The sequence below is a fragment of the Mustela lutreola genome, chromosome 4 (assembly GCF_030435805.1).
Source record: "Mustela lutreola isolate mMusLut2 chromosome 4, mMusLut2.pri, whole genome shotgun sequence".
NCBI classification, from domain to species: Eukaryota; Metazoa; Chordata; class Mammalia; order Carnivora; family Mustelidae; genus Mustela; species Mustela lutreola.
This window is the reverse complement of record NC_081293.1, coordinates 36,680,983-36,708,918: the sequence shown is the minus strand read 5'-3', so window position 1 is coordinate 36,708,918 and position 27,936 is coordinate 36,680,983. Positions and strand designations below refer to the sequence as shown.

General features: G+C 43.5%; 1 protein-coding gene across 8 annotated transcripts in view; it reads right to left on the bottom strand.

Moving 5' to 3' along the window:
* The window catches only part of PANK1 (pantothenate kinase 1), a 109,649-nt gene that overhangs the window by 55,686 nt on the left and 26,027 nt on the right, over positions 1–27,936 (bottom strand). For 2 of the 8 annotated variants that reach the window (XM_059169502.1, XM_059169503.1), the window contains exon 1: positions 713–1,491. The exons of 5 other annotated variants lie outside the window; for them this stretch is intronic. In XM_059169502.1, coding sequence (XP_059025485.1) covers positions 713–1,415 — 703 coding nt within the window. In that variant the 5' untranslated portion in view covers positions 1,416–1,491. Of the gene's footprint in view, positions 1–45; positions 74–712; positions 1,492–27,936 lie in introns of those variants that run through there. One more of the 8 variants, XM_059169505.1, reaches the window with a different exon arrangement.

Sequence of the window (27,936 nt, the reverse complement as noted above, 5' to 3'; positions counted from 1 at the left end):
AAAAAAAAAAAAAGAAAGAAAGAAAAAGAAAAAAAGAAAAACCACCTCCAATTATCATTGGTCCACATAGTTCCGGCCCACATGGTATCAGTGGGTGTGTCGCTGCCAACAGGTCCTCTCATTGGCTGCGAAGAAAAAGCATTTAATAGGCTGTGATTTGGGGGGTTGTCAAACTCCACGCCTCCAGGCCTGGCGCTTGCCAATAGACCCGAGGTACTGGCGGCTACTCTGCGATTCAAAGGACAAGGTGGCTGCCTGAGCGCCAACCCCAGAAAGACGAACTCTGAGAAGGAAAAGGGTCAAGGAGAAAGGAGAGGGCGGTTCCAGCTGTCCCTCCAGCTCAACGCCTACTCCCGGACCCCGAGAAATGTTCTCACACGTGCATTTTCCCATCAGCAAATTAGAAAGGCTGGCAGTGCGCTGACTTTTTTTAGAGTCGTGACCGAGGGAGCAGCGCAGGGTCCGCATTCTATCGGCCCATTCTACAGACTGAAGCGAGCAAGCGTGAGGCTCAGGCGGCGATGTTTAGTGCCTGGCGCCCCTGGGGAAAGAATCAGTCCCGGGAGCCCCCTCCGCACACTCCCCCGACAGCGGGCGCTGAGGAGCACCCGGGCGCACCGGGCGCACAGCAGAGCCTGCCCCACCGCTCCCGGGTGCCGGGCCCGCGGGATGCGCCTGCCTCGCTCGGGCGCTCCCCTAGCGAGGGACTTACGCGGCCTGTTCTTTCTCCCCGAGTCCATCCTCCTTCGCAGCCGGCATTTCTTGGCCGGGGAGTCGTGCTGAGGGGGCGGTGGCTGCGGCTGGAGCTCGGGCAAGAGCGGGAGGCGCGGGGGTGCCGCCTCGCCACTGCCCGCGGGGCCCCGGTTGCAGAGGCGCGGCGGCTGGACAGGCGGCGGGTGGAAGCCGTTGTGCAGCAGCCCGTTCACGGCGGCAGCGCCGGTGTCGGCGGGGGCCCCCGGGGCGTGCGTGGCCGAGTGCTCCGGCCGCCCGCCCCGATCGCCCATGCCGGGGGCTGGTGCGGCGGCGCGCGGGCCCCGGTTCAGGCGGCCTCGCTGGAGGTCATTCTCGGGCGTCTTTATTTCCTCGGATCCTCCCTGCGGTTTCCGATTCAGCAGCCGCAGAGCCGGCGCCGGGGGATGGCGAGCCCGGCGCTCCTCCCCTTCTCCCACCGGCTCCCCCCGCTCCTCGGTGCTCTGCCCCCCGCGCGCCCGCCCCGCCGCGCCGGCCGGGAGCATTCCGGCTCCCGGCGCGGAATCCGGGATCCCCGAGGACCCCCAGCCGGGGCCCCCACAGCCCGCCTCCCTCTGATCCCCGGGCCGCGCGACTTCAAACGCGGCTTCCTTGCCTCCCAGACCTGTCCCCGCTACTGAGCATGCCCAGTGCTGCCCGCCACCGCCACCGACGAGTTTCAACATGGGGACTGAAGTTATCGGGGTTTGCAAAGAGATGGGCGGGTTGGGCTTTGTATCTCGGAGCAGCCGAGAGGGGACTGGGCGAGGCTGGCGCTAGAGGAGCGGGCTGTCTGGAGGAGGAATTACGGAGGAACACAAATATTTGTAGAGGTTTCAGGTTTGCTAATCCTGCCCGCAGTGGGCTAAACACCTTTGCAAGGTCATTCACGTTGTCCCTTCCAACACCCCTCCTCTCCTTGCTTTGTGAGTGTGCCTGTTTGGTTAAGTGACCAAACTACTCACAGGCCCGAGTGGAGGGAGGAGAACGATTATTTATAGAAAGGTAGGCCGATTTGGGAAGCGAAGGGAGTGAAATTTCTTTACTGGCACACAGGCAGACACCATGTGCTTCCCTGGAGTTGTCTTTGCAGGGAGGAAACCTAGGAATACAGTGTAAGGACAGTGAAGGACACAGCTGCAAACGGGATTAACCGGTGCTGGAAGAGACCAAGTAAACAGAAGCAGTCCCAAGCTATAAAAAGCGCTTTCCTCACCCAGAAAGGACTTCAAGAGACAATGTCATTCCATTTATAGAGGAAGGAGTTGCCTGTGTTTTAAGAAGGGAAGGCAGCATGGAAGGGTGGTCAACACCATAAGCTTTGGAGTCAGAGCTGGGTTCAAATTCCAACTCAGCCACTAGCAAAGCCATGGAAAATTGCTGGAGTTACCACACCTGGCAATCAGAAACAGGGCTGGACATGCTCAGTAGGCAGAACAAATTTGGGTGGTGAAGACCTTACCAAAGTTATGTAATCTCTTGAGGCCTCAGCTTTTGAATTGAACCAGGCCCTATTGTGAGAAATCTACCTAAAGTAGCTGGTACAATCCTGGCACACAGTAAATTCTTCAAAGAAGCAGTTATTTTAATGACATTGTTATTAGCAGTTCACCCTTCAAGTGAGGGGAGCAAACCATGCTCGCAGCCATATTTGCTGTGTGATTACTTATGTGTGATGTTCTCCATCATTTGTATGGACTGAATCTGCAAAGGAGAGGCCAGCAAGTGTGGCTGAGTGGACTGGGCCCCTGGGTTGCCAAGACCCCGGGCCTTAGGGCATTTGGCAGCAGTTGGAGCCTGTACTCCGGATGGGCAATTGCTTCCCAGAGAGCCCTACCCAGAGCCACAGCTTTGGAACCATAGGGGCTGATGTTTTTTGAATATAGGTGAGGTTCGGTGGGATCTGGAGCCAAAAGCCAAGAAAGGATTCTCGAGGTGTCGTCAGAGCAAAGCTGGTGGTTTTTTACTAAAGCACAGGTACAGGACCCAAAGACAGAAAGAGCTGTCGCCGCCTGTTGCGCTGGGATTGCGAGGGGGCAGCTGACTTGTATACGTTGGGGTGGGGAGAAGTAAAGGTAAGGGAAGTTCCAAAAGGACTTTCATATGCTAAAGAAGACTCAGCAGATACTGGACGCCTTGCTGTAATCAAACCAAGGCTGTTTTTTCTTCCGACAAGGCATTCACTTTAAGACCATTGGGAGCTTCCTAGAGGAAGGCTAAACTCTGCCTGCCTCAAGTATTTGTCAGTAAGGACATTTAATTTTATCTACATTTCCTTCTGCCTTTGTTTCTTGCATCAGGGGCCACTTGAGAACTCCCGTCCATCCACTCATTTTTCCAGATAAGGAAACAGCCACAGAGAGATGGCTGAGGTTATTAAGAGCAAAACTAAGACTAAACCCTATATCTTCTATTCCTGACCTTATCATACTAGTTGAGACATAGAGGAAAAACAAACAAACTTGGGTGCTATCGCTCCTGTCTACCTCTCCTGCCTCATCTCCAGCTCCCTGTGCTCCTGCCAGTTCCTCAAATTATTACCCCTTTGCACCTTTTATTTCCATTGCCTGAAACGCTCTTCCTTGAGACCTCTTTGTCCACTAGATTCTGACTCAATCCTCAGACCTCTGCTTCAACCTCTTGTATTTGGAGAAATCTTCCCTGACCCTTAGGACTAGATCAGGTGTTCCTACTCCCTACACTATATCTTCATGACTGTATCAGTCTGTAACTTTACAATGCATCTGTTCCCTTATTTGTCAATGGGGATAATAATAGGGCATCACTGAATTGTTACAATGATGAAACGAATTAACATATGCAAAGTGCCCAGCACATCATAGCTGCTGTGAAAAAGCTACATATTGTAATGGGGGCCCAGGGGTGCAAGAGCCCCTGGCTCAGGGGGTCCCAAACAGACCAAGTCTGGCCACTTGCCACTGACAACAATCCAAAGGGAGAGAGATGAGTGGTGGTGAAACAAGAAAGGGATTTATTTCAGCGAGGCCAACACTTGCAAGACCTTGGACTAATGTCTCAAAGACTGTCTCCAAAGTGCTAAAAATACTTCCAGGTTTATATAAGGAAAATGTGGGACAAAGGTCAGTGGGTAAATGCAGCTGAGTCGTCAAGGTCAGGTTGGTCAGGTTGTCTTGGGATCAATCACCCAGGCCTTGCTGGCCCAGGCCAGTCCTTACTGCTTGAGTAGTTCTGGTTCCCATCAGGGGATGCTTTGTCCACAGGGTCTTTTGCCTGACTTTAAGAGATAAGCTGGAAAGATGAACTTATTCAGAAAGAAAGTTTGAGGTCAAAATAGAGGGAGTTGAAGTCCTCTTTAATATTACCATTTGACTGTTGGTCTGGACCTCTACCCCCAACAACACACACACAGCCACACACACACACTCTCACTGTGATCTCCATTAAGGCAGATGACTCTTGTTCCTCATTGCATCTTTAGGAAACTTTTGGTAATCATCTGTGTGGCTGAATAAATGACTTGCGTAATATTTTACCCAGGATGTCTCTTACTTTCTACTGTAAATTAGCTTAAAAAAAAAAATCTCCATTGCTATTCCTAAGTATTCAAAAATAGAGTTTTCAAATTCTCATGTAAGTTGATCTGAGTAGATTGGGAAGCAGTTTATATCCGAGATACAAGTAGAAGCTTTAGCCGTTCAGTACCTCCAAGGACATACTCTCTCCAGCTTGATTCCCGGGCATGGTGAGAAAGGCCCGAGCCAGGTGGCTCCGACCCAGGCAGGGCAGAAGTACTGGTACTGGGACAGAACGTCCTCCACCTGCTTACTTGCTCCTGTTCTCATCAGGCTGGTGCCCTGGATCCGTCACACCGGGCACGTGGGAGAGAGGAAGTCAGGTGGCATCTTACAGGTCAGAATACTTACGGGAGTATTCAGGGAAGGTGTACCTCGGAAATGTAACTCTGAGGTATGAGCTTTCATGGGCTCCAGTAGGGGCAGGGAACAAATGTTTGGAAAAGAGTGAGAGAGGAAGGAACCCACAAGCCACTTCTCTCCCTTTATTCATTCATTCACTCACTCACTCATTCATTCATTCATTGATTTAGCAATCATTCATTCAGTGTGTACTATGTTGTAGGTACTAAAAAGACGGTGGGAATATAGAGACAAAACAGATGCCTTCACTTCCCTGGAGGAGTTCACAGTTCATAGCAAGAGAGATAAGTCGATGGTTCTCCATCAGTGTCCACAAAAATAACCTAGGGACTTTCTACTTTTCAACTCTTCATTGAAAATAACATATGCACAGAAATGTATGCATAACCTAAGGATAGAGCTCAGTAAATTTTGCACAAATAAACACTCCGTGTAATTGGTACCTGATCAAGAAACGAACATTACCCGTCATCTAGGAGAGTTTTCAAGAGCAGACTCTGGGCCCAGGTCCATGCACTGGTTTGGAGCACGGGAGTCTACATGGTGATGATGGTAGGTATTTTTTAATGTATTTTATTTTTTAAAAAGATTTGTTTACTTATTTGAGAGAGAGATGGGGGAGGGGAGGAGCAGAAACAATCTCAAGCAGACTCCCCGCTAATCATGGAGCCTGCTCGGGGATCCCACAACCCCAAGATCACAACCTGAGCTGAAATAAAGAGTCAGTCGCCCAATCAACCGAGCCACCCAGTCGCCCTATGATAAATTAAGGAAGCAAAACCGTAGCAAAAAACTGTTTTTGTTTCTTAGCAAACAAACTTTTTTTTAAAAAACAAGATTATAATGTAGATGGTCCTTGACTGGAGAAACAGTGAACAAAGCCAAGCGTCACCTCTGCCGGGCAAGTAGCTCGGGAAAACTCCGGAGCGGCTGCTCGGGACAGAGACAGAAGACAGCGTGGCTAAGATGGAGGTTAACGCGGGCTTCCAGGAGGAAATAACCCTTTAACTGAATTTTTAATAATAATGGGATTTCTTTAGGGAAGGTTGAGAAAAATCGACTCAGAAGGAGGGAAATGGAGACTCTGTGGGTGGATTTGAAACCTTCTGGTCTGTTTGGGAATCTGCCAGGAATTCAATGAGGCTGAAGGATGGCTTAGCAAGGGAGGAGAGTGCTTACAGCTGAGTCTGTTGCAGGGGTCCGCATCGCAGATGGCTTTCTGCCAGCAGGAAGGAGTTTGAACTTCTTCCTCAGGGCCTGGAGAAGCCGTGAAAAAGACTTAGCTATAGGAAAACTACAAGATTTGCATTCTGGAAGGATCTCTGGTAGCTGCCTAGAGAACAGATTCGGGGAGGAGGTCCCTATGTAGGGAGATCATGAAAAACGCTATTGGAAAAGTTCATATAACTGGTGGGAAGGGTCTGAGTAAAGGACTTGGCAGTGGGAATGAGAACATTGGGTAGATTCAAGAATTTTTAAGGGTAGAGTCCATAGGACTTGATCGCCATTTGGAAGGTAAGTGAGAGGTAAGGCTAGGATGATTTATTTCCAGTTTGGGCAACTGGCAAAGTGGTGGTTTCAACACGCATGATAAAATAGGCAGAAAAGGAGAAAGAGTCTCCTTTATCTTGAGAGAATCTTTCTCTCTGTTATCTCTGGAGAATCTTTCTCTCTATTCTCTCTGGATTTTACACTTTAAAAAGGATGATCCTTTAAAAATACATATCTGGGCACCTGGGTGGCTCAGTGGGTTAAAGCCTCTGCCTTCGGCTCAGGTCATGATCTCACGGTCCTGGGATTGAGCCCCACATCGGGCTCTCTGCTCAGCAGGGAGCCTGCCTCCCCCTCTCTCTGTGCCTGCCTCTCTGCCTACTTGTGATCTCTGTCTGTCAAATAAATAAATAAAATCTTAAAAAAATAAGAATACAGATCTGACCCTAACGTGTTTGTACCTAACGTCCTTCATGGATGCTCAACAATTCCTAACATTCTAAACTCTCTAACTGGCTCATCCCCGTCCTTCGTACTCTGCCTGCCTCAGCCTTTATCTCCTGCACTCACACTCACACCAGGTGCTCTGATGAGATCACAGGTACAGTTCCCCAAAGGCCTTCTCAGCAGATCCCTCCAGAATTGGGGGGAGGGGAGCTGTGGTGTAAGCCATATCACTCTACTTATCACAGTCTGATTCACACGTCCACGTTTCATTGTAAAATAAGAAGTGTTTTTGGTCCCCTCAAGGATGGGCAAACAAGAAACCAAAACCTGGGGCACCTGGGTGGCTCAGTCGGTTAAGCATCTGCCTTTGGCTCAGGTTATGATTGGGATCCTGCATCAGGCTCCCTGCTCAGCAGGGAGTCTGGCTCTCCCTACTCCCTCCTGCCCTTTCTGCTCTCTCTCATTCACTTTCTCAAATAAATAAATAAAATCTTAAAACCAAATAAAAAAATCCCATCCCATCAAAGATGTGCTCTTTTTGACCACCTGGGGGTTGTAAATTGAAGGTGTGTATTAGAAAACAAGTATATGGTACATATGTACAGTGGAATACTATCCAGCTGTCAAAAAGAAAGACATCTTGCCATTTGAGACAACTTGGGATAGACTTTGAGGGCATATGCTAAGTAAAATAAGTCATATAGAGAAGACAATACTTTAGAATTCCACTTCTATGTCCAATCTAAAAAACAAAAACAGAAACAGAGAACAGATTGGTGACTAGAGGTAGTGCAGAATGGGTGAGGGTGGTCAAGATACACCAACTTCCAGTTATAAAGTAAGTAAGTCATGGGGGTGTAATGTACAACATGGTCACTATAGTTAATAGTGCTGTGTTGTATATTTAAAAGTTGATAGCAGAGGGGATCTTAAAAGTTCTCATCACAAGAAAAAAAAATTTTAACTATGTGTGATGATGGGTGTTAATTAAACTTTTACTTTCCTTTAAAGATTTTATTTGTCAGAGAGAGAGAGAGCACAAGCAGGGGGAGCGGCAGACAGCGGGAGAAGCAGGCTCCCCGCTGAGTAAGGGACTCCCAGGACCCTGGGATCATGACCCAAGCAGAAGGTAGATGCTTAACTGACTGAGCCACCCAGGAATCCCTGTTAGTTAGACTTGTGATCATTTTGCAATATATACAAATATTAAATCATTGTGTTGTACGATAATAATAACAAACAACAAAAGCCAAGAAAGGAAGTAGGCTGCATTTAGACCTGTGTGTTGTCTACCTGGTCCTTGAAGAACTTCTGGCAGCTCTCAGCCTCTCAACCCAATTGTAGGGGCTCCTATCTGTGAATTCACAGAATTTGTGCAAGCACAAATGTGAGCTGAAAATATGTGTGTGGAATCATTGGAGGATGCAGTTCCCTCATGGTACAGGGAAAAGATGCTGAGGCCTCAGAGTGGAAGGAGAGGAGAGGTGCCCCGTATGGGTGAGCAGGGACCACAGGCCTATCCGAGGAGGTGGGCTGAGATTCAAGAGAGCAATCCTAATTGGCCCATGTCTGTGGTTGACTTTGGAGTGGCCAATGAAACACAGGGAAGGTCTGGGAGACTTGAGAAAAGGTTTCCTTCCAGAAAAAGAGGGAGGTCAGCAATGTAGACTTATAACCTAGTGTTTAGTTATTCTAAGCATGACTGGTTATTTTCTGAAGACAAACATAAAACCTGCTTGCCATGCTATCGTTATAAGTTATCATTGCAGAAGTTGTAGTTATTTGCCAAAATGAAGATAAAGTCAAACGTGCTCAAGTTCTCATCCAGGGAGTTATACTGATGCTACAGTATGAGCATGGAAATAAGGTACACTTCAAGACTTAGTGTAAGAAGAAATCTTAGGGGCGGCTGGCTGGCTCAGTCATTGAAGCACGGGACTCTTGATCTTGAGGTAGTGAGTTCAAGCCCCATGTTGGGTGTAGAGATTACTTTAAAAAAAAAAGAATCTTTAAAAAGAATTATTAAAACTTTAGCTGCCAGAATAATATTGAGCCAAGATGAACTTCTTTATTTCATTTTTGCTTTTGTTACAGGTGCTGGTGCCTTGCTTAGAGATTCGCCATGAGGCCATTTCATACAAGCGATACAAGAGACAATTTTGGATTATAGCACTATTTTCAATGACAGGGATTTTCATATTGCTTTTTCAGGGCCCTAGAGAGCAGAGCTGCCTTGGGGAGTCAGAGGCCACCAGAAACAAGACAAAACTATCCTAGTGTCAGGGTGCCTGGGTGGTTCAATTAGTTAACCATCTGACTTTGGCTCAGGTCATGATCTCAGGGTTCTGGGATCGAGCCCCGCTCAGCGAGAAGTCTGCTTGTCCCTCCAACCCTCTCCCCTCATGCTCTCTCTCTCTCTTTCTGAAATAAATAAATAAAATCTTAAAAAACAAAACAAAACACAAAACCTGTCCTGGTGAATTAATAGTGTTAGTGTGAGGTTCTAATGGATCCCTTCATCAGGGCCTTGATTTTTTCCTTTCTTCAGAATTGAGCAACTACTACAGAGTAGACACCAAGCTGAGTACCGGGGATACATTCTTGACCAAAACCAAAGTCCCAGCCCTTGTGTAGATTACAGAAAAGACATGCAGTAAAGCACATAATCACCTAAAAAGCAAAGGCCTAAGTACATTCTGACAAGTGGGGAAAAGTAAGGCTGCCAGTGCCATGAGGATACCTACCAGGGTGACCTGACCTAGTCTTAAGCTTTAGCAGAGGAAATGGTATTTGAGCTGAATTCTACTTTTTTTCTTTTTTTCCCCATGTCGGCTCTATGCCCATAATGCGGCTTGAACTCATGACCCTGAGATCAAGATTCATTCGCTTGGCTGACTGAGCCAGGCAGGGGGCCCTGTGCTGAATTCTAAATATTGAATAGAGGTTAACTGGGTTGAGGTGAATGCAGAGGAGGTATTCCTAGCCTATTCTTTCTACATGATAAATTTGGTAGACACTTCATAAATACTTGCTGAACGAAAGAATGACTTGACCCTGTCCCTCTCAATTGGACAAATCAAATGTAAGGAAAATTACTCACTGAAATGCATCACTGGAAAGGTTTAGGTCAATCCTTCTCTATTTACTGTTCTTTCATGTTGGTTGCTCTTCTCTCCAATGATGGGAGTATTTTCCACCCAATACTCACTTACTTACTTTCAAAGATTTCATTTATTTGACAGAGCACATGCAGGGGGAGCAGCAGGTAGAGGGAGAGGGAGAAGCAGGCTTCCCGCTCACTGAGCTGGGAGTCCAGTGTGGGGCTGGATCCCACGACTCTGGGATCATGACCTGAGCAGAAGGCAGATGCTTAACCGACTGAGCCACCCAGGCGCCCTTCCACCCAATACTCTTGTTGCCTGTTTAAGAGTCTTGTTTGTTTTGTTTTGTTTTTGGTCAACAGAAATGGAAAAATATAGCATCAACACCACCAATAATAACTGTGTATATAGGAATGGCAGGAATGGAACACATCCCACGTGAACAAACTTCCTGTTAGTCACTAATATTTTTAAAGTACCTACTAATTATGATTTGGTGAAGGGGGATAGGGTGTGGTGGCTAGAAATGTAATAGGCTATAATCAGAGTGACCCCAAGTACTGGGCATGATTTCAGGAATGGAGCTGGGTTTCACAGAATTATAATGGTTTTATTATCTAACATTTATTGAGTCCTCACAGGCCATACACTGTACTAAGCATGTAAATATCATATTTTCTTTTAATTAGCAGAGTAGGCATGTGAGTTGGGTATGGTTATTCTCCTCATATTCCAGGTGAGGGAATGGAATCAAGAGAAGCTCATTAACTTACCCCAAATCACATAGCAGAAATGTAGAACTGACATTTAAAATCACACTGAGGTGGCTCTAGAACCTGAACACTTCATTTTATTATTTTTTTAAGATTTTATTTATTTATTATTTTATTTATTATTTTATTTATTTGATAGAGAGAGAGATCACAAGTAGGCAGAGAGGAAGGCAGAGAGAGAGGGGAAAGCAGGCTCCCCACTGAGCAGAGAGCCCAATGTGGGGCTCGATCCCAGTCCCTAAGATCAGGACCTGAGCCGAAGACAGAGGCTTAAACCAGAGCCACCCAGGCACCCCAACGTGAACACTTCATAACTCAATCATGGTGCTTCCCAAAAGGCAGTGTGTCTCTCATTGCCTAGAGTTTATGCCGTGGTTGCAAATGTCTGCTGTCATACTCCACTACCTGCACTGTGTTGCCTTTCATCACAATTGTTGGATGCCTTTATTTCTCATTATTTCTTTGCAGTTTGGATTAATCTTGTTTACAAGAGAGGCTTTTTCTCTTTTAAAAATTTTCCTAGCTATAACAATCTCTATTTTTCATTTATTAAAGATATATTTTTAAATGATGCTACCATTGGGGTGTCTGGGTGGCTCAGTGGGTTAAAGCCTCTGCCTTCGGCGCGGGTCGTGATCCCAGGGTCCTGGGATTGAGCCCCGCATCAGGCTTTCTGCTCAGCAGGGAGCCTGCTTCCTCCTCTCTCTCTGTCTGCCTCTCTGCCTACCTGTGACCTCTATCTGTCAAATAAATAAATAAAATCTTAAAAAAAAAAATGATGCTACCATGTGCGAGCTACTGTGCCAACAGAATTTCCATCTCTGTTGACCAAAAACAAAACAAAACAAACAAGACCCTTAAACAGGGTCAAACACTGTAATGAAGTTACAGTGATGAATAATGCAAAAAAATTTCCCTTCCATCACGGAGCACACCTGGGTGTGGTGTGGGGAGAGAAGGTGGGGACAGGGGGATACAGAAAATAAACAAGTAAATTAATAAATAAAGATTGTGCTAAGTAACATAAAAATTAAACAAAATGTTCCTCTCTTCCAGACAACAACTGGAGGAGAGGAACAGTTTAGATGGTGAAGTTGAGGAAGCCACAATTGATGTGGTGGTACCTGGAGGTTGAGAGATTAAGATGTGAACTGTCACGTAAAGAGATTTGGAAGAATATTCAGCATATAGAAGAAAAATGTGTGTGTGTGCGTGTGTGTGTAGACATTTCACCACAACCAAAGTTCCAGTATTTGGGAGATGCTGGTGATTCAGGTATATGCACCTTCCTTTGAGAATGCTAGCAGTGGTAGGGAGAGTTTTCTGTTAGGGTCCCAGTGTTCAGGACACTCAGATTTGTTTTACAGTCTCCCTATTTTCCAGAGGAAATCCCTGCTAAGTTGTGAAGATTCTTCATCTGCAAAAAAAAAAAGTCACTTGAACTCTTTTCAGCATAAAATGAATACAGTGGACTGGGTGGATAAGAATCCTGGGAAAGGCTGAACAGGCAGCCTCTAGGCTGAGTTCCCAGTAATGACCTCCCAGAATTCCATCACAGTATCAGTTTACTCAGGGAACTGGAATATGGGAGCTGCTACTTCTGGTACAACAGTAAAGCAAGAAATGAGAAAGCAAGAAAGCTGTTGCTTCTACTGCCGGGATCAGGACTGACTGGCTCAGGTGAGATCTACACCTGCAGAATGCATGAGTCCCTGACATCCAAGAGGAGACACAGGGACCTCTGCTGCCACTGCACCATTCAGCAGATAAAACAGCAGAAATGCAGCTTCCTTCCCAATCTGGCCTTTTCGATGTTGCCCAAGTACATCTGCTAGGCCAGAGTTAGACTATATATTAGACCCAAGGTCTAAGGGAGTCTGGGAAACGAAGTCTTCAATTTTCTCACCTCTAGCATGCAGTGTGGCATATTACGCAGGGTTGAAATAGAGTTGAGTGAGGCCAACTATTTACCTGCCACAAACCCATTTTATAAATGGGTAGTATGGTGTTCAAAGAAAACCTCAGTGTGCATCTTGATCTCAGGGTTGTGAGCTCAAGCCTCATGTTGGGCATAGAGCCTACTTTAAAAGCAAAGAAAGGAAGAAAGGAAGGAAGAAAACAGAACCACAGACCCTAAATGGAATTTAAACCAAGTCACCAAATCAGGGCTTCACACCTAACCTAACTGCATTTTCAACCTCAACTGGAACTGTAGTCTTAACTAGTCAGTCAGGAATTTTCTGGTCAGCATCAATGAAGTAATCTGTCACATGGACCCTCATTCTTCTCCACAGAAAGATGAGGTAATTAAAAAAAAAAAAAGATGAGGTAGTCCACGTAATACGACCCTCTGGCCTTCCCCCTAAGAGAAGGTGACCTTTTCTTTTTGCTAACAACTTCTTACCCCCACCCTTTTTCCTGTAAAAGCTTTCCATGTTGTATACTCCACAGAACTCCCTTTCTGTTTACCAGACGGGATGCTGCCCAAATCATGAATTGCTTAATAAAGCCAATTGGATCTTCAAATTTACTTGGTTGAATTTTGTTTTTTTAACAATGGTTTTCCAGAACTTTTCTGCATCCTGGGAATATCGCCAGGCCCAGCAAATTAGGACAGTTGGTCACCCTGTGAGGTGGCCAGGTTTGAAGCTCCCTGTAAATTCCTTCAGAGAGACTGATATTGAAAACAGGACTAATGGGGCGCCTGGGTGGCTCAGTGGGTTAAAGTCTCTGCTTTCGGCTCAGGTCATGATCTCAGGGTCCTGGGATCAAGCCCCGCATCAGGCTCTCTGCTCAGCAGGAGCCTGCTTCCTCCTCTCTCTCTCTGACTGCTTCTCTGCCTACTTGTGACCTCTGTCAAATAAATAAACAAAATCTTAAAAAAGAAAAGAAAAGAAAAGAAAAAGGACTAAGCAAGTAATAACAGCAGTGATGACTATGTTATGGTGTTGAATTCCACCTCCGATGTCACTCAGACACAGGTTTGAATCCCAACTCCTCCTCTTATTGCTGTGTGACTTTGGCTAATTTATCTCTCAGCCAATTTCTTCTTCTATCCAGCACCTTCCAGTAGAATTCTGTGATGAGGTAAATGCACTCACTCTACATGGGGGTAGTCACTAGTCACATGTGGTTTTCGAGTACATGTGACTAATCTAAGAAACTGGATTTTAAATTAAATAAAATTAAATTCGTATTTTTATTTACTTATTTTTTAAACCACTTCACTGAGGAATGATTGACATACAGAAAACTGTACATATTTCATGTATATATATTGATCAGTATGGAGATAAGTATATACCCATGAAGCCATTACCATAATCTTCCATAAACTTATCCATTACCTGCAAAAGTTTCCTTCTGCTCTCTTTATCTTATTATTACTTCATTGTTATTATTAGCAAATTTGTAAGTACACAACACAGTACTATGCACTATAGGAATCATCCTGTCTATGTCATAGATCTCTAAGACTTACCTTCCATTACTGAAACTTTGTACCCTTTGATTAATACCTCCCTATTTCCCTCTCCTCCTGGCCCCTGGCAGTCACCATTCTATTCTCTGCTTAAATGAGTTTGACTATTTTACTCCTCATATAAGTGGTATTCCTCATACTATTCCTCATATAAGTGGTAGCATGCAGCATTTGTCTTCTGTGTTTGGTTAATTTCCCTTAGTACGATGTCTTTGAGATTCATCCATGTTGTTGCAAATGGCAGGATTTCCTTTTTTATAAAGCTGAACGGCATTCATTGTATTTATATATAACATTAAAATTTTTTTTAAAAAGATTTATTTACTTGACAGAGAGAGACACAGCGAGAGAGGGAACACAAGCAGGGGGAGTGGGAGAGGGAGAGGCAGGCTTCCTGCTGAGCACGGAGCCCAATGTGAGGCTTGATCCCAGGACCCTGCGATCATAACCTGAGCCAAAGGCAGATGCTTAATGACTGAGCCACCCAGGTGCCCCTATATATAACATTTTAAAATTCTTCTGTCTGTTGATGGATGTTTCATTTGCTTGAATGTCTTGGCAACTGTGAAGAGTACTGCAGTGAGTATGGGGGTGCAGATAGCTCTTTAAGATCCTGATTCTGATTTCTTTGGATACATACCCAAGAAGTGGGGCTGTTGGGTCATATGGTAGTTCTCTTTTTAACTTTTTGAAGAACCTTCATGTGGTTTTCCATAGTAGCTGTTCTACATTAAATTGAAATAGCAACATGTTGCTAGCAGCTACTATATGGGACAGCACTGTATACAGTGGAGATAATAGTTGTGTTTACCTCATTTATTTATTTATTCAACAAATATTTACTGAGTATCTTCCATGAACATCTGCAGGTATCGTGCTAGGGAATATGTCATGAAGCTTATAATCTAGTGAGGCAGACCCTTATAACAAGTGAAGAAATAAAATAACTAGAGTTTAAAGTTAGTAGTGTAAAGGAAGCGAACAGGATAAAATTCTGCAGAATAAAAGGGGGTACGGACAGACTTTAGATGGGGCACCAGGAGAAGCCTCTTTGAAGAGATGGCATATGACTCAAATGTCATCTACCATCATCATCCAGCTCAGGGTGGCCATGTGACATAACTCTGGCCAGTGAGACAGAAGTCGAAACTGGCCGAGTGATGTTTCAGGAAAGCTACAGTTTTTCTGATAGAAAAGGAAATGGTGAACCAATGTGAGGACACTCTCAAAGGCCAAAGGATGGCACGATCTGAGCATCACTAAGGAGAATAACTGCAATGTAGTAAAATAACATCAAATACATTTAAATCTATAAGTTCATAAAGACAATTTTTAAAAAAGGATCCCTTAGTGGCCATCACTGGAGGATACCAGTGAATCAATTCATTATTTTGCAAACTAGTAAATTAACGAAAAGAGTCAAGTATTTACTTTTCCTTTAATTATTTATTATTTACTTATCTGTATCCAGATAGAATCAAGTATTTACTTTTCCATTATTTACTTATTATTTTTATTATTTATTTATCTGTATCCATTGTGGAATGTAATAATAGAGGAAGTTTCTCTTTATAAAAGTGTTTCAGGGTGCCTGGGTGGCTCAGTGGATTAAAGCCTCTGCCTTCAGCTCAGGTCATGATCTCAGGGTCCTGGGATCGAGCCCCACATCGGGCTCTCTGCTCAGCAGGAAGCCTGCTTCCCCCCTCTCTCTGCCTGCCTCTCTGCCTACTTGTGATCTCTCTCTCTGTGTCAAATAAATAAATAAAATCTTTAAAAAAATAAATAAAAGTGTTTCAACCAATACATGAAGAAAGAATGATGGAATTAAAATATGAACACTTTATAACCTAATGAATTAGTAGGTTTAGACATTAATCATCAAAAGCTGCTAATACCACAAAAAGACCATCAGACATTAGGCAACTCCAGAGAGCAGAGTACACCACCTCCTACAAAGAGGTCTTGCCAAAACAGACAAACAAACAAACATGCAAACAAGCAAACAAAAGCTACAGTAACAAAAAAAAAAAAAAAAAAAAAAGCCTGAGTTTAATTAAACCTTTAGATCCAACTATTAGTTCGCAAGATATATTAGAGGACATCATTAGGATGAAATCAGGAAAATCCAGATTTTAGCAAATTGGAGATAAGTGATCTGATTTCTCAAAAATAAATTGAGAGGAAAACAGTATGAAGGGGGGCGCCTGGGTGGCTCAGTGGGTTAAGCCGCTGCCTTCGGCTCAGGTCATGATCTCAGAGTCCTGAGATGAGTCCCGCGTCGGGCTCTCTGCTCAGCGGGGAACCTGCTTCCCTCTCTCTCTCTCTGCCTGCCTCTCCATCTACTTGTGATTTCTCTCTGTCAAATGAATAAATAAAATCTTAAAAAAAAAAAAAACAGTATGAAGGGAGATCCTATAGATTAAAAGGGATGTCAAAGACATATCAATTGCAAATATTGGTCCAATTTGCATACTTCAAACTATAAAAAATATTACCTTTCTGGGATGATTGGAAATTTGAACACTGGCTATTTGATGATATTCAGGAATTATTCATTTTCTGGTGTGGTAATAGTATCGTGGTTATATTTTAATAGGAAGAGCTTTCTCTTTTAGAGATACATAATGAAACACTTTGGGAAAAAATACAATGTCCGGGGCTTGCTTCAAAATATTAAGTGGAGAGGGAAATGTGTGTGGGGAGGGTATAGGTGAAATGAGATCGGCTGCAGGTTGATAATTATTGTGGCTATATGATGGGTCCCTGCGGGGCTGTTATACTATTATATAGAATTATATATATATAGAATTATATGTACTCTATTTTTTTATGTTTGAAATTCTACATAACAGGAAGTTCAATAAAAAGGGGACTTGGCTCCCTACCTCCCCTTCTTCTGCCGGGGATAAGAGTTAAGGCCTTAAGGTGCGGGAGGCATCTTCTGACCATGAGGCCAGACATGGGAGGTCGGTATATGAAGGATGCTGGAGCCAAAATCTTGAAGGAGGCCAAGTTCCTCATGGAGCTGCTGTGCCAGTCCTTCCATACTGACCTCTGGAAATTTTGTTATAAGAGATAAACCTCCATGTGTTTAAGCCTCTCTGAGATGAGGTTTCTTTTATTTTCAGGCAAGACCATTCATAACTGATACAGTTAAGATCCAGAACACGAGAAGGTACAATCTAGGTGAAGAGCAAGGCAGAGGGCACCACAGTCTGAAGGCTGTGGGGGCAGGCCTTCCAGAAGGCCAGTGTGGCTGGAGCATCATGAAGGAGAAGGGTGGGGTTAGGATGAGGTTGAAGGTGTAGGCAGGGGCTTGGAGGCCAGACACCCGGCAGCCCATGGCAAGTAGTCTGGATCACTCAAAGCATAACGGGAAACCACTGACAGTTTTGAAGTAGCTAAGTCACAGTAACTGACACAGTAACGTTGAGGAAGAGAACTCTGGCTGTTACATTGGGAACACACAGGAGCAAGAGCAGGAGCTGGAAGGAAGGCATTGAGAGACCAAGCAGGAGGCAGCCGTTCAGATGAGAGGGGACGGGAGGTTGGCTGCAGAGACAGACAGAAGAGGACGGTTTTGAGACCTACTTTGGAAATAAAATAGACAGAAATTATTAAGTTACCAGAGAAAATTAGGAAAAGGTCTAGAATAACACCTGGTTTTCTGACAGTAGCGAGAGAGTGGAATTGAAAGAGGAAAGTTTCAAAGTAGTTACAAGAGCTAGTCTGGCAGATATGTGAGTCTGGAGGTGATGAGAGAGGCCTGAACTATAGATATACTCTTGAAAGCATCAGCGTAATATTGCATTTAAAGTTGGTGGTGGATGAGATGTCTAGGGGAATATGTCAAAGCAGAAGAAAACAGGAGCAGGATCCAATCTTGAGAAACACCATCATTTACACATGGTGTTGAAAAAGGAAAGGAGAAGGAGAATGGAGACCATCACAAAAAAGAGATGGAAAGCCAGGAGGTTATGGTTTTGCTGAAATTAAGAGAGGAGAATATTTCAAGAAGTCCAAGTGAGCCTGCTGCTGCTGAGAAGTGGAGAGGAAAAGAGTCGAGTGGACACTGCTGTTGGCAAGAAGAAAGTCAAGGTGGCCTCGACAAAAACAATATTAGAGGAGTTGCAGAACTGGAATCCAGATCTGGGTGAGGGGGCAGGTGAAGAGGTAATGGAGCAAGAGAGCCATCTGTAGAAACTCCCAGAGTCAGCCAGAAAGGGAGCAGAGACACAGGGCAGTACTTGGGGGTAGTTCAGGGGTCAAAGTAAGGTTTCCAAAGATGAGAGGTGGGGGAGCCTGTGTGAATGCCGAGGGAAGATCGGTAAAGAGGGAGAATGATGGGATCTAGAACACAAATGGAAGGACAGGTCTTTAATAGGAGGAGGGAAAAGAGGAAAGGAGAAGGGAATGCAGATGCAGGGAGAAGTCTAGAATTGGTGACTAAGGGGTGGGGTAGTTTCCTTCTCTTTTATCAGTGAAACCTGAGGTGATGTCAGCTTTGAGTGAGGAGAGCGAGGGTCTGGGGGAGGTTCGAGAGAGGAGGGTGTGAAGACAAAATAGCGCAATATTCAATTTATTCTGAAATTGCCAGGCAGTGTTGGGCGACCACCTAAGGATGGTGATAAGGAATTTTAAGTCATTTTTGATGTTTCAGTAAACATTAGCTATCATTATGATGAAATGCCCGATGGGTAAGGCTCACCGAACCCTAAAAACACACTTGCTAAGTTAGGTGTTATTGTCCTCATTTCAGAGAGGAGAAAATCTAGTGCCTCCAAGTTCATTAAGTGGCTGAGAATTATACAACTAGTTTAGTTGGTGGAGCTGGGATTTGATCCCTACTCCGGTTACCTTCAAAGCGGGAGTTTTCCCTATTGTTCTCAAGGAGACTGAGGTAGCGTCGCCCTATCAGGCAGCACAGTTGCTAGAGCGCCCTCTGGCAGTCCGGAGGAGCACCGGCTTTCCCGGATCACCCCCGGTCCACTGGGGTTAAAGCAGAGGAAGAAAACTCAGCCAGAGATTCCTGCTGCTTTGAAGAGGTCACACATGTGACTCTGGATCAAATCAGTGGCAACCGTGAGCAACTGCCTTTTACACAGGAGCCAAGTCAGCAGCTAGGGTAGAAACAGCACTTATTTTCAGTCAGTGTTTCTCATTCAAGTATCTTCTTCGAATTCCATGGTGGATAAAAATGGTTTTGTTGGTTTATTTAGTGGTATTAAACAGCATTTGTTATGCTCCTGATTTTGTGGATCTGGAATTTGGGGGAAATAGCTTATCTATTTCATGAAGCCTGGGTGGCTGGGGTGGCTCAAATGGTTATAGGTGGTGGGATGGTTTAACTGGAGCCATAGATCTGAGGCCTGAATTCTGGTTGTAGTTTGTTTCTTCCATCTTTCTCCACACCATGTCTGCTGGAGGTGAAATGTCCAAGGTAGCTCCTTCATTTCCACGTCTGGCACCTAGGTTGGAATGGCTGGAGCAGCTTGGACCTGCTGGCTGGCCATCACTCTCTCTCCACAGGGTATCTCTGCTGGGCTAGCTTGGACTGCCTCACAACACACAGTCTCAGATGGGCAGACTTATGTGGTGGCAGGCTTCAAAAATGTAAATTCAGGGGCGCCCGGGTGGCTCAGTGGGTTAAAGCCTCTGCCTTTGGCTCAGGTCATGATCTCAGGGTCCTGGGATCCAGCCCCACATTGGGCTCTCTGCTCAGTGGGGGGCCTGCTTCCCCCCTCCCCTCTCTGCCTGCCTCTCTGTCTACTTGTGATCTCTGTCTGTCGAATAAATAAATCAATAAATCTTTTAAAAAAATGTAAATTCATACTGCCTAAATTAACTTATTTTGTGGCATGAAAAAATGCCATTGATTAGACTGATGCTGTAGTTTGGCCACCAAGTCCTTCATGTCTGTACATTTTTGAGAAGCAACACAGAAGTGATTTCCATTCTTTCACCCTAAAATTAGATCGAGGTTGTATAGTGAAGTTAGGCCAGCTGCCAGCCAAGGCTGATTCCCACCAGGCTGCCCCTTCTTGAACTTGTCTTGCAGCCATCTTCAGTCGTCAGAGTGCTTGATCCCATCTGGTTGATCCTGTTATCAGCTGGATGGCCGATGGCCTTGAAGCTTCTACCTCTTTAGCAGAAGCTATATCATGCTAAGTGAAGTTGTTATTGGACACAAAAAGATCCAAAAAAATGCCCCATCTCTCTTTTTTTTTTTAAAGATCAAGTATAGAGAGGCCTGGGTGGCTCAGTTGGTTAAGTGTCTGCCATTGGCACAGTCCCTCTGCCGGCCACTACCCCTGCTTGAGCTCTCTCTCTCTCAAATAAATAAATAAAGAAATCTTTGAAAAAAAAAGATCAAGTATATATATATATTTTTAAAAGATTATTTATTTATTTATTTGACAGAGAGAGAGAGAGAGAGAGAGATCACAAGGCAGAGGCAGACAGAGAGAGAGGAAGAGGGCTCCCTGCTGAGCAGAGAGCCCGATGTGGGACTCAATCCAGGACCCTGAGATCATGATCTGAGCTGCAGGTAGCCGCTTAACCCACTAAGCCACCCAGGCACCCTATTTCTTTCTTTCTTTTTTTTTTTTTAATACTTATTTATTTGAGAGCAATTGAGAGAGCATGACCGCCCGAGTGGTGGGGAGGGATAGAGGGAGAGAGAGAATATTGAAGCAGGCTCCCCACTGAGTGCAGAGCCCAGTGCAGGGCTGGATCACAGGACCCTGAGATCATGATCTAAGCTGAAATCAAGAGTCATCCAGCCACTTAACTATCTGAGCCACCCAGGTGCCCTAAATGTCTTCATCTTGTAATGTGTCTTTAAATTCTACTTACAGAGATTTATCTTGAGCCAAATTCAAAAAAGGAAAATAAGCTATATATACCATTTTCTGTTACAGTTCCATCTATATCAGAGAGAGAGAGAGAGAGATGGAGGGAGGGAGGGAAAGGTAGATTACAAGTAACCTATACATATGACAATAAAGGAAAGGTTTACTTGATTTGTTCAAGGGGAAGTACAATGTAGCGATCAGGAGCATGGGATCACACTGCCTAAATTCAAATCCTGATCCTGCCACTTACTAGCTGTGTAATGATTTGGGGAAAGGTATTTAACCTCTTCAGTTTCCTCATCTTTAAAATGGTAATAACAATAGCACTTAACCTTGTAAGGTTGTTTACAGAATTAAATAATATGTGAAAAGTCATTTGAATACTGCCTGGAAACAGAGATGAATTAGCACAACAATAACTTTTACATTATTGAAATAACATTTCCTGGGATGTACGATGTGCCAGATGCTGGAATGCTGGAAGTAACAAGCTGAAAAGAGCATAATTCCTACACCAGGGAGATAGGTAAGCATGGAGCATACATGGAGGTACAATATGAAATGGAGATATGTACAAAGGTATCTAGGAGTATGGAAGTGGGAGCACCTCCCACCATCTGGGAAAAATAGGAGATGCTCCTCAGAGGAAGCAATGTTTATGCTAAGACTTACTTACAGGATAAGTAGGAGTTTGCAGAGTAGAGAGGGCAGGAGTGGTGGGTGAATTATTCTGGGCAGAGTAAACCTCAAACACTATGCTGTGTGCATTTCAGTGAACACAGGGAATATGGACTGGGGAAAGGAATAGGAGGGCGTGGGTAATGAGGCTGAAGATGCAGACAACAGCCCAAACCTGAAGGGTTTTGTGAACCATTGGAGTGGTTTGGCCTCTATTACGTAGTTGGTTGGGAGTCCTTGAAGACACTAGTCTTAGGCCTGGCTGCTGCGTGGAGAATGGATTGCTAGAGTACCACCAAAGAGCCAGGCACCAGTTAGAAAATCTCGGCAGTAATTTAGGCAAGAGAGTATGCTGTTCTGCATTACAGCAGTGGCAGGAACAACATAGGTGTAGCTTGGGTTTCTGGCGTGGGTGTCTGAGTGGATGGAGGAATGTGGTCTGTCAGGTGGAATGTCATATTTTCTTCAAAATAATCACAAGGAAGACTATGTAGCAAGATGGGAAAATGTTCATCATGTAACATTAACTGATGAAAGCAACCTACTCATTACGTGTGTACCACTGACGACTATAAACCAAGCAAACATACTCAAAGATGAGGTGAGGAAGGGACAAGAAATAAAAGAGTTTGCTTTCTTAGGATATTAGGATTGCGGATGGTATCTTTCTGTTTTTTTTTTTTGTTTTGTTTTGTTTTTTAAAGATTTTATTTATTTACCCAACAGACAGAGATCACAAGTAGGCAGAGAGGCAGAGAGAGAGGAGGAATCAGGCTCTCCGCTGAGCAGAGAGCCTGATGCGGGACTTGATCCCAGGACCCTGGGATCATGACCTGAGCTGAAGGCAGAGACTTTAACCCACTGAGCCACCCAGGTGCCCCATATCTTTCTGTTTTAATTTATAGAAATGCTCTTGTATCTTTGAAGGAAAAGTAGTATATTAAAGTTATACTGAAATACTGTGGTTGAAATTTTGCCTTTGTTTTGGATTTCCTTTAATTCCTGGATTAATTTTTTGGTTAAGAACTTAATGGAGATATAATTCACATTCCATACAATTCACCCATTTAAAAACACAATTCAATGGTTTTTAAAATAGTCACAGAATTGTGCAACCAAACTCAATTTGACAGCATTTTTACCACCCCCCAAAGAAACCCATACCTATTTGCAAATACTCTCCATTTCCCCTTAACCTCTGGTCCCACTCAAACACTAATCGACTTTCTATCTCTATAGATTTGCTTATTCTGGACATTCCACATAAATGAAATAATACAATATGTGGTCTTCATGACTGTTTTCTCTTCTGAACATAATGTTTTCAAGGTTCATCCATGTCATAGCATGCATCAGTCCATTTCTTTTTGTGGCTGAACACATTCCACTGCATGGATATAGGATATTTTACTTACCATTTGTTAGCTAATAGACATTTGGGTCTATCGGGTTGTTTCTACTTTGGGGCTATTATGAATAATGCTACTACGGACATTTATGTACAAGTTTTTGTGTAGATATGTTTTCTTTCTTTCTTTCTTTCTTTTTTTCTTTCTTTTTTTTTAATAAAGTGTGGGAGAAGGCACAAAACCTCTTTCATGTTCCCAGTAATCCTTGTGCAATTTTTTTTAAACTTTACTTATTTATTTGACAGAGAGAGAGATCACAAGTAGGCAGAGAGAAGGGGAAGCAGGCTCCCTGCTGAGCAGACAGCCCAATGCGGGGCTCGATCCCAGGACACTGAGATCACGACCTGAGCCGAAGGCAGCAGCTTAATCCACTGAGCCACCCAGGTGCCCCGAGACGTATGTTTTCATTTCTCTTGGGTACGTATTGACTCAAAGTACAAAAGTGCAAAGGGGCACTAGGGATGACTTTTGGGGCAATGGATATATTCTGTATCATGATTGTGGTCGTGGTTACACAACTATATACACTGGTCAAAACTCATTGAATCGTATGCTTACTTGATGAAATTGATTATAATTTACATCTCAGTAAAGCTATCCCTCAAAAGAAAGGATGGAATGGTGGGGAGATTTGGAGTCATATTGATATGTATAACGTTCCAGCATTATATAATGCTTTCCTGTATACCACTATTTCACGTACATTGTCTCATTAAAACCAACCAACCAACCAAACAACCAATCAACAAAATGAACAGAAGCTATGACTATTCCAATAAGCCAATGAGATAAGTAAGAAAGTATTATTGTGTCCACTTGAGAGATGAGGAAAGCAGACCTGCAGGAGTCAGGGAAGTGGTCTGCTCATTCTCACAGAGCTGCTAAGTAGCAGAGGCAGACTTCGTTCCACCTTCCACTTCTGTAGTTTCCTGAGGCTTAATCAAATTTCCTTACAAGAATGGACAAAGAAGCTGCATCTGACTAGATTTCATATGTGGACATAAGAATAATGTCCCCCCGCCCCCCGCCATGCTGGCTCTTCCATGACCTAGAATAAAAATGAAAAAGTGATAACTTAAATCACAGCAACTAGAATAGAATCTCTGAGAAGCAAGAACATTTAAAAATGTCCCACCTTTGATTGCAATGCTCTTTTAAGTTGCTCTAACCTTTGAGCTTTGATTTTATTGAGAATAGAGTGTTCTACATATCTTCCTGTTTTTCTGAGTTTCCGGATATCCTAGGCTTTGGTGTGCTCAGATCCTTTGCCTGTGGTCTGCCTACCCTGCTCAGTAAGGCAGGAGGACTGGCTCCTGTAAGACCGTCTTTCTCAGGCCCTCGGGTCACTTGCCTTCCAGCTGGCATTAGTCAGTGGGAGGCACTGGTGATGGAATGGTAGAATCTCCCTCTCCTTTCCAAGGGCGGCTCTCCAAAGCTGCTGCCATTCTTCCATGCTCTCCAGCATCTGTGGGGATGTCTGCCTTGACTGTCTCTTCTATTGGTGATCTTAACCCCTGGGCTCCAATTAAACCACTGTCTGCCTGTGTTTTACAGTCAAAGGCTGGTGATGGCTTCATGCTGTTGCTAATGTCTGCGATGCCTCACTGTCCTCTAATTGGTTTCTCTGCTTCTTCCTCTTTCCCTTACCCCAGTGTCTCTCTTCTGAATACCCAGGATGGTTTCTCTTCCCCTGTTTGGACTTTGGATGATAGGCCATCTGTGATTTTGGACTCAGGATTGGACCTAGACTTTACTCACTTTACAGCTGACCCCACTTTTTTGACATCCCTTTCCAGCCCGCCCCTCAGGCGCATTCAGACATGACATCCATTATTCCACTATGGGTGGGTATATTGTGTCCAAAAGGCAACCTTTAGAAAATTAAAATTTATTTATCAAATTGACTGGTCTATACTCATCTGAAATAATGCATTTAATAGGTTTGGAATCTCTGAATAAACAGCTGCCCATTTGCTGTATAACAGCATGTTAAATTAGCATAATTAATACTTGTTTCTGCAATAAATAATTTCAAAATCTCACTTACTTAATACAATAAATAAATCTCAGTGACTTAATACAATAAACACTTATTTGTTGTTCACAAAGAATTCAAAGTGGTCAGCTGGGGGTTTCTGCTTTGTGCAGTCCTTTAGGAAGCTAGTATTGCCCTAGATGTCATCAGGCTTGCAGATGAGCAACAGAAAGAGCACAGAATAGGATTGTGGGGGATGTTTTATGGAGTAGGCCCAGGAGTATCATATTGCAACTTTGCCCACATCTCATTGGCCAGAACTCAAGTAGGTGGCCCTCATCTAATTCTATGAGAGGCTGAGAAATGTAGTTTAACTTAGTACCTAGGAGGAAAAAGAAATGAGCTTGGAAAACACATTGTCAGTGTGTCACAATCTGTCCTCTGGCCAATAAACTTCCTTTGCACTTTCCTCCCATATACAGAATAATTTCCTCCCCACTCTACCCCAAGAATGTTGTCCAAAGTCACTGAATCCAGTAAAAGCCTTGGGAGATGTTCAGGCATCTCCAGCTGGTACACATGTGGTTCTTTTTGGTTGAGTAATTTGTAAGCTAAGAAGAAGAGCTATCTGTCCTCTGTTCTTTTCTCATCCTCAAAAAGACAGTAGCAAATAGAAACAAATAACCTCAGTGTCCCAGTTAGAAAGGGGGAAAAAACGAAAGACATAGAGTCAATGCTGGTCCAAAGCTGTAAAACAGGCATTCTTTTCCCTGATCAGGAAACATCATGAAATGTTTTTGATTGTACTCTGTTTCTCCTCTATGACAGGGATGATTTCATCCATAGTAAGATGTTTGCCTTGCCACAGAGATGGCACATTCAAATAAAATCTGTCTCTGCTAATAACTTTTATTCTGGGAAAGAGTCCTAATTTAGATTCTTCTATATGGTTAAAAGAGGAGAAAGAGTTTCTCTTGAGCCCAAAGGTCTTTTTTTTTTTTTTTTTTTAAAGATTTTATTTATTTATTTGAGAGAGAGCACAAGATGGGGGAAGGAAGCAGACTCCCCATTGAGCAGGGAGCCTGTTGTGGGGCTCAATCCTGGGATCCTGGGACTCGGGAATTATGACCTGAGCTGAAGGCAGATGCTTAACCAACTGAACCACTCAGGTGCCCTGAGCCCACAAGATCTTGACTGCCTTCAGCTCAAAACTGTCTGCACGCTAAAGTGGCATTTTGGGGAAGATTTGTTCTGAGACTCTTTATTCCAATGACAATAATCATTATCATTATAATGATAAGCTAAATTTTACTGAGCATTTATCATGGGACAGACATGATAAATTTTATATTTATTATATTCACTATAAAAACTCTATAAAGCAGACTCCATAATCTTCATCTTACCAATAAGGGAACTGATGTTTAGAGAAGTTAATTTGCTTAGAATCACATAACTAATAACCAGTGGAGCCATTATTTGAGTTTGGGTCTGTATGACTGTGAAACTCCTGCTCTTAGGCAGTAGATTATACTCTCAGATTGCAAGATGTTTCTCACCTACTTCTGGGGAGAGTTTCCAAACTTCATTCTAAAGCTCAAATCTTGATCTCACAATTTGGCCAATACCGTACTAATAATTGCTGTAGGTAGGAATCACCTGGTAAAATTAGTGGGACAAAAATTACCTGGTGGTAAAATTAGTGGGACAAAGTTTGATAAGAAATAGGATATAGGGGCACCTGGGTGGCTCAGTGGGTTAAGCCTCTGCCTTTGGCTTGGGTCATGGTCTCAGGGTCCTGGTATGGAGCCTCCTCCCTCCTCTCTCTCTGCCTGCCTCTCTGCCTGCTTGTAATCTCTCTCTCTGGGTGTCAAATAAAGAAATAAAATCTTTAAAAAACAAAAAAGAAATAATATAAGTATGTCAACACAAGATAATTATTAATTATAAAGAGAGTAGGTGTAACTTTATCGTGGAGAAACCAGGCACAATGCACTGTAAGCATGTAATGAAAGTTAACATATTAATGTCACGGGACTCCTGAAATGATGCACGTAGAAGGGCACAGCATTACTTCTGTGGTATTCTTGTAAAAAATGTATAACCTGAATTTAATCAAAAGGACATTAGGTATACTCAACTTGAAGGTAATTCTACAAAATAACTGGCCAGTACTCTCCAAAAGTGTCAATCTCATAAAAGACAAAGAGACACCAAGAAATTACATTAGACTGAAGAAAATATGAGAAAAGAAATATGAGACTATATAAGAATATAAGAAAATAAGAGAACTAAATGCAACATGTGATTCTGGATTGGATCCAGGACCATAAAAAAACAAAAAATATTAGTGTGACAATTAGTAACATTTGAATAAGATGTTTATTAGATAATAGTATGATATCAAAGTTAATTTTCTGATTTTCATAATTGTACTATCTTTTTAAAAAAGAATTTATTTATCTATTTGCCAGAGAGAGAGAGAAGCGGGGGAAGCGGCAGGCAGAAGAAGAAGGAAAAGCAGGGCTCCCCACTGAGCAGGGAGCCTGAGGTGGGACTCTGTCCCAGGACCCCGGGATCATGACCTGAGCTAAAAGCAGATGCTTAACTGACTGAGCCACGCAGGTGCCCCTTTAATTATACTATCTTTATGTAAGTTGTGAAGCTGGGTGAAGGATAGACGAGAACTGATTATTACTTTTCAGTGATGAGTTGTTGGTTTGTTTTTTTGTTTTGTTTTTGTTTCCCTCCCCCACTCCTTTAGCACCTTATTTGTAAGTCTGAAACTATTTTAAAATAAAAAGTTTAAAAAAAGCCTTATCTTCCCAGTTTACTTGTTAAAAGTTGTTTACCCATTGAAATCCTGTCTGAACTAAAAGTAAATGGACTTTAAGTACGTCTCCACCAGCTTTCTCATCTGTTCTGCATTCTGTGTTCTGTCTCTAATAGGCTGTCACGTTCCTTTGTCCAGATGGTGCCAGGCTCAGTGGTGCCAGATCTAAGAGAGAGCTATTTACACCCTAGACAGCATACACTTGTATATTCATTATGACAAATTTCTGGCAAATGAAAGAAAAATGT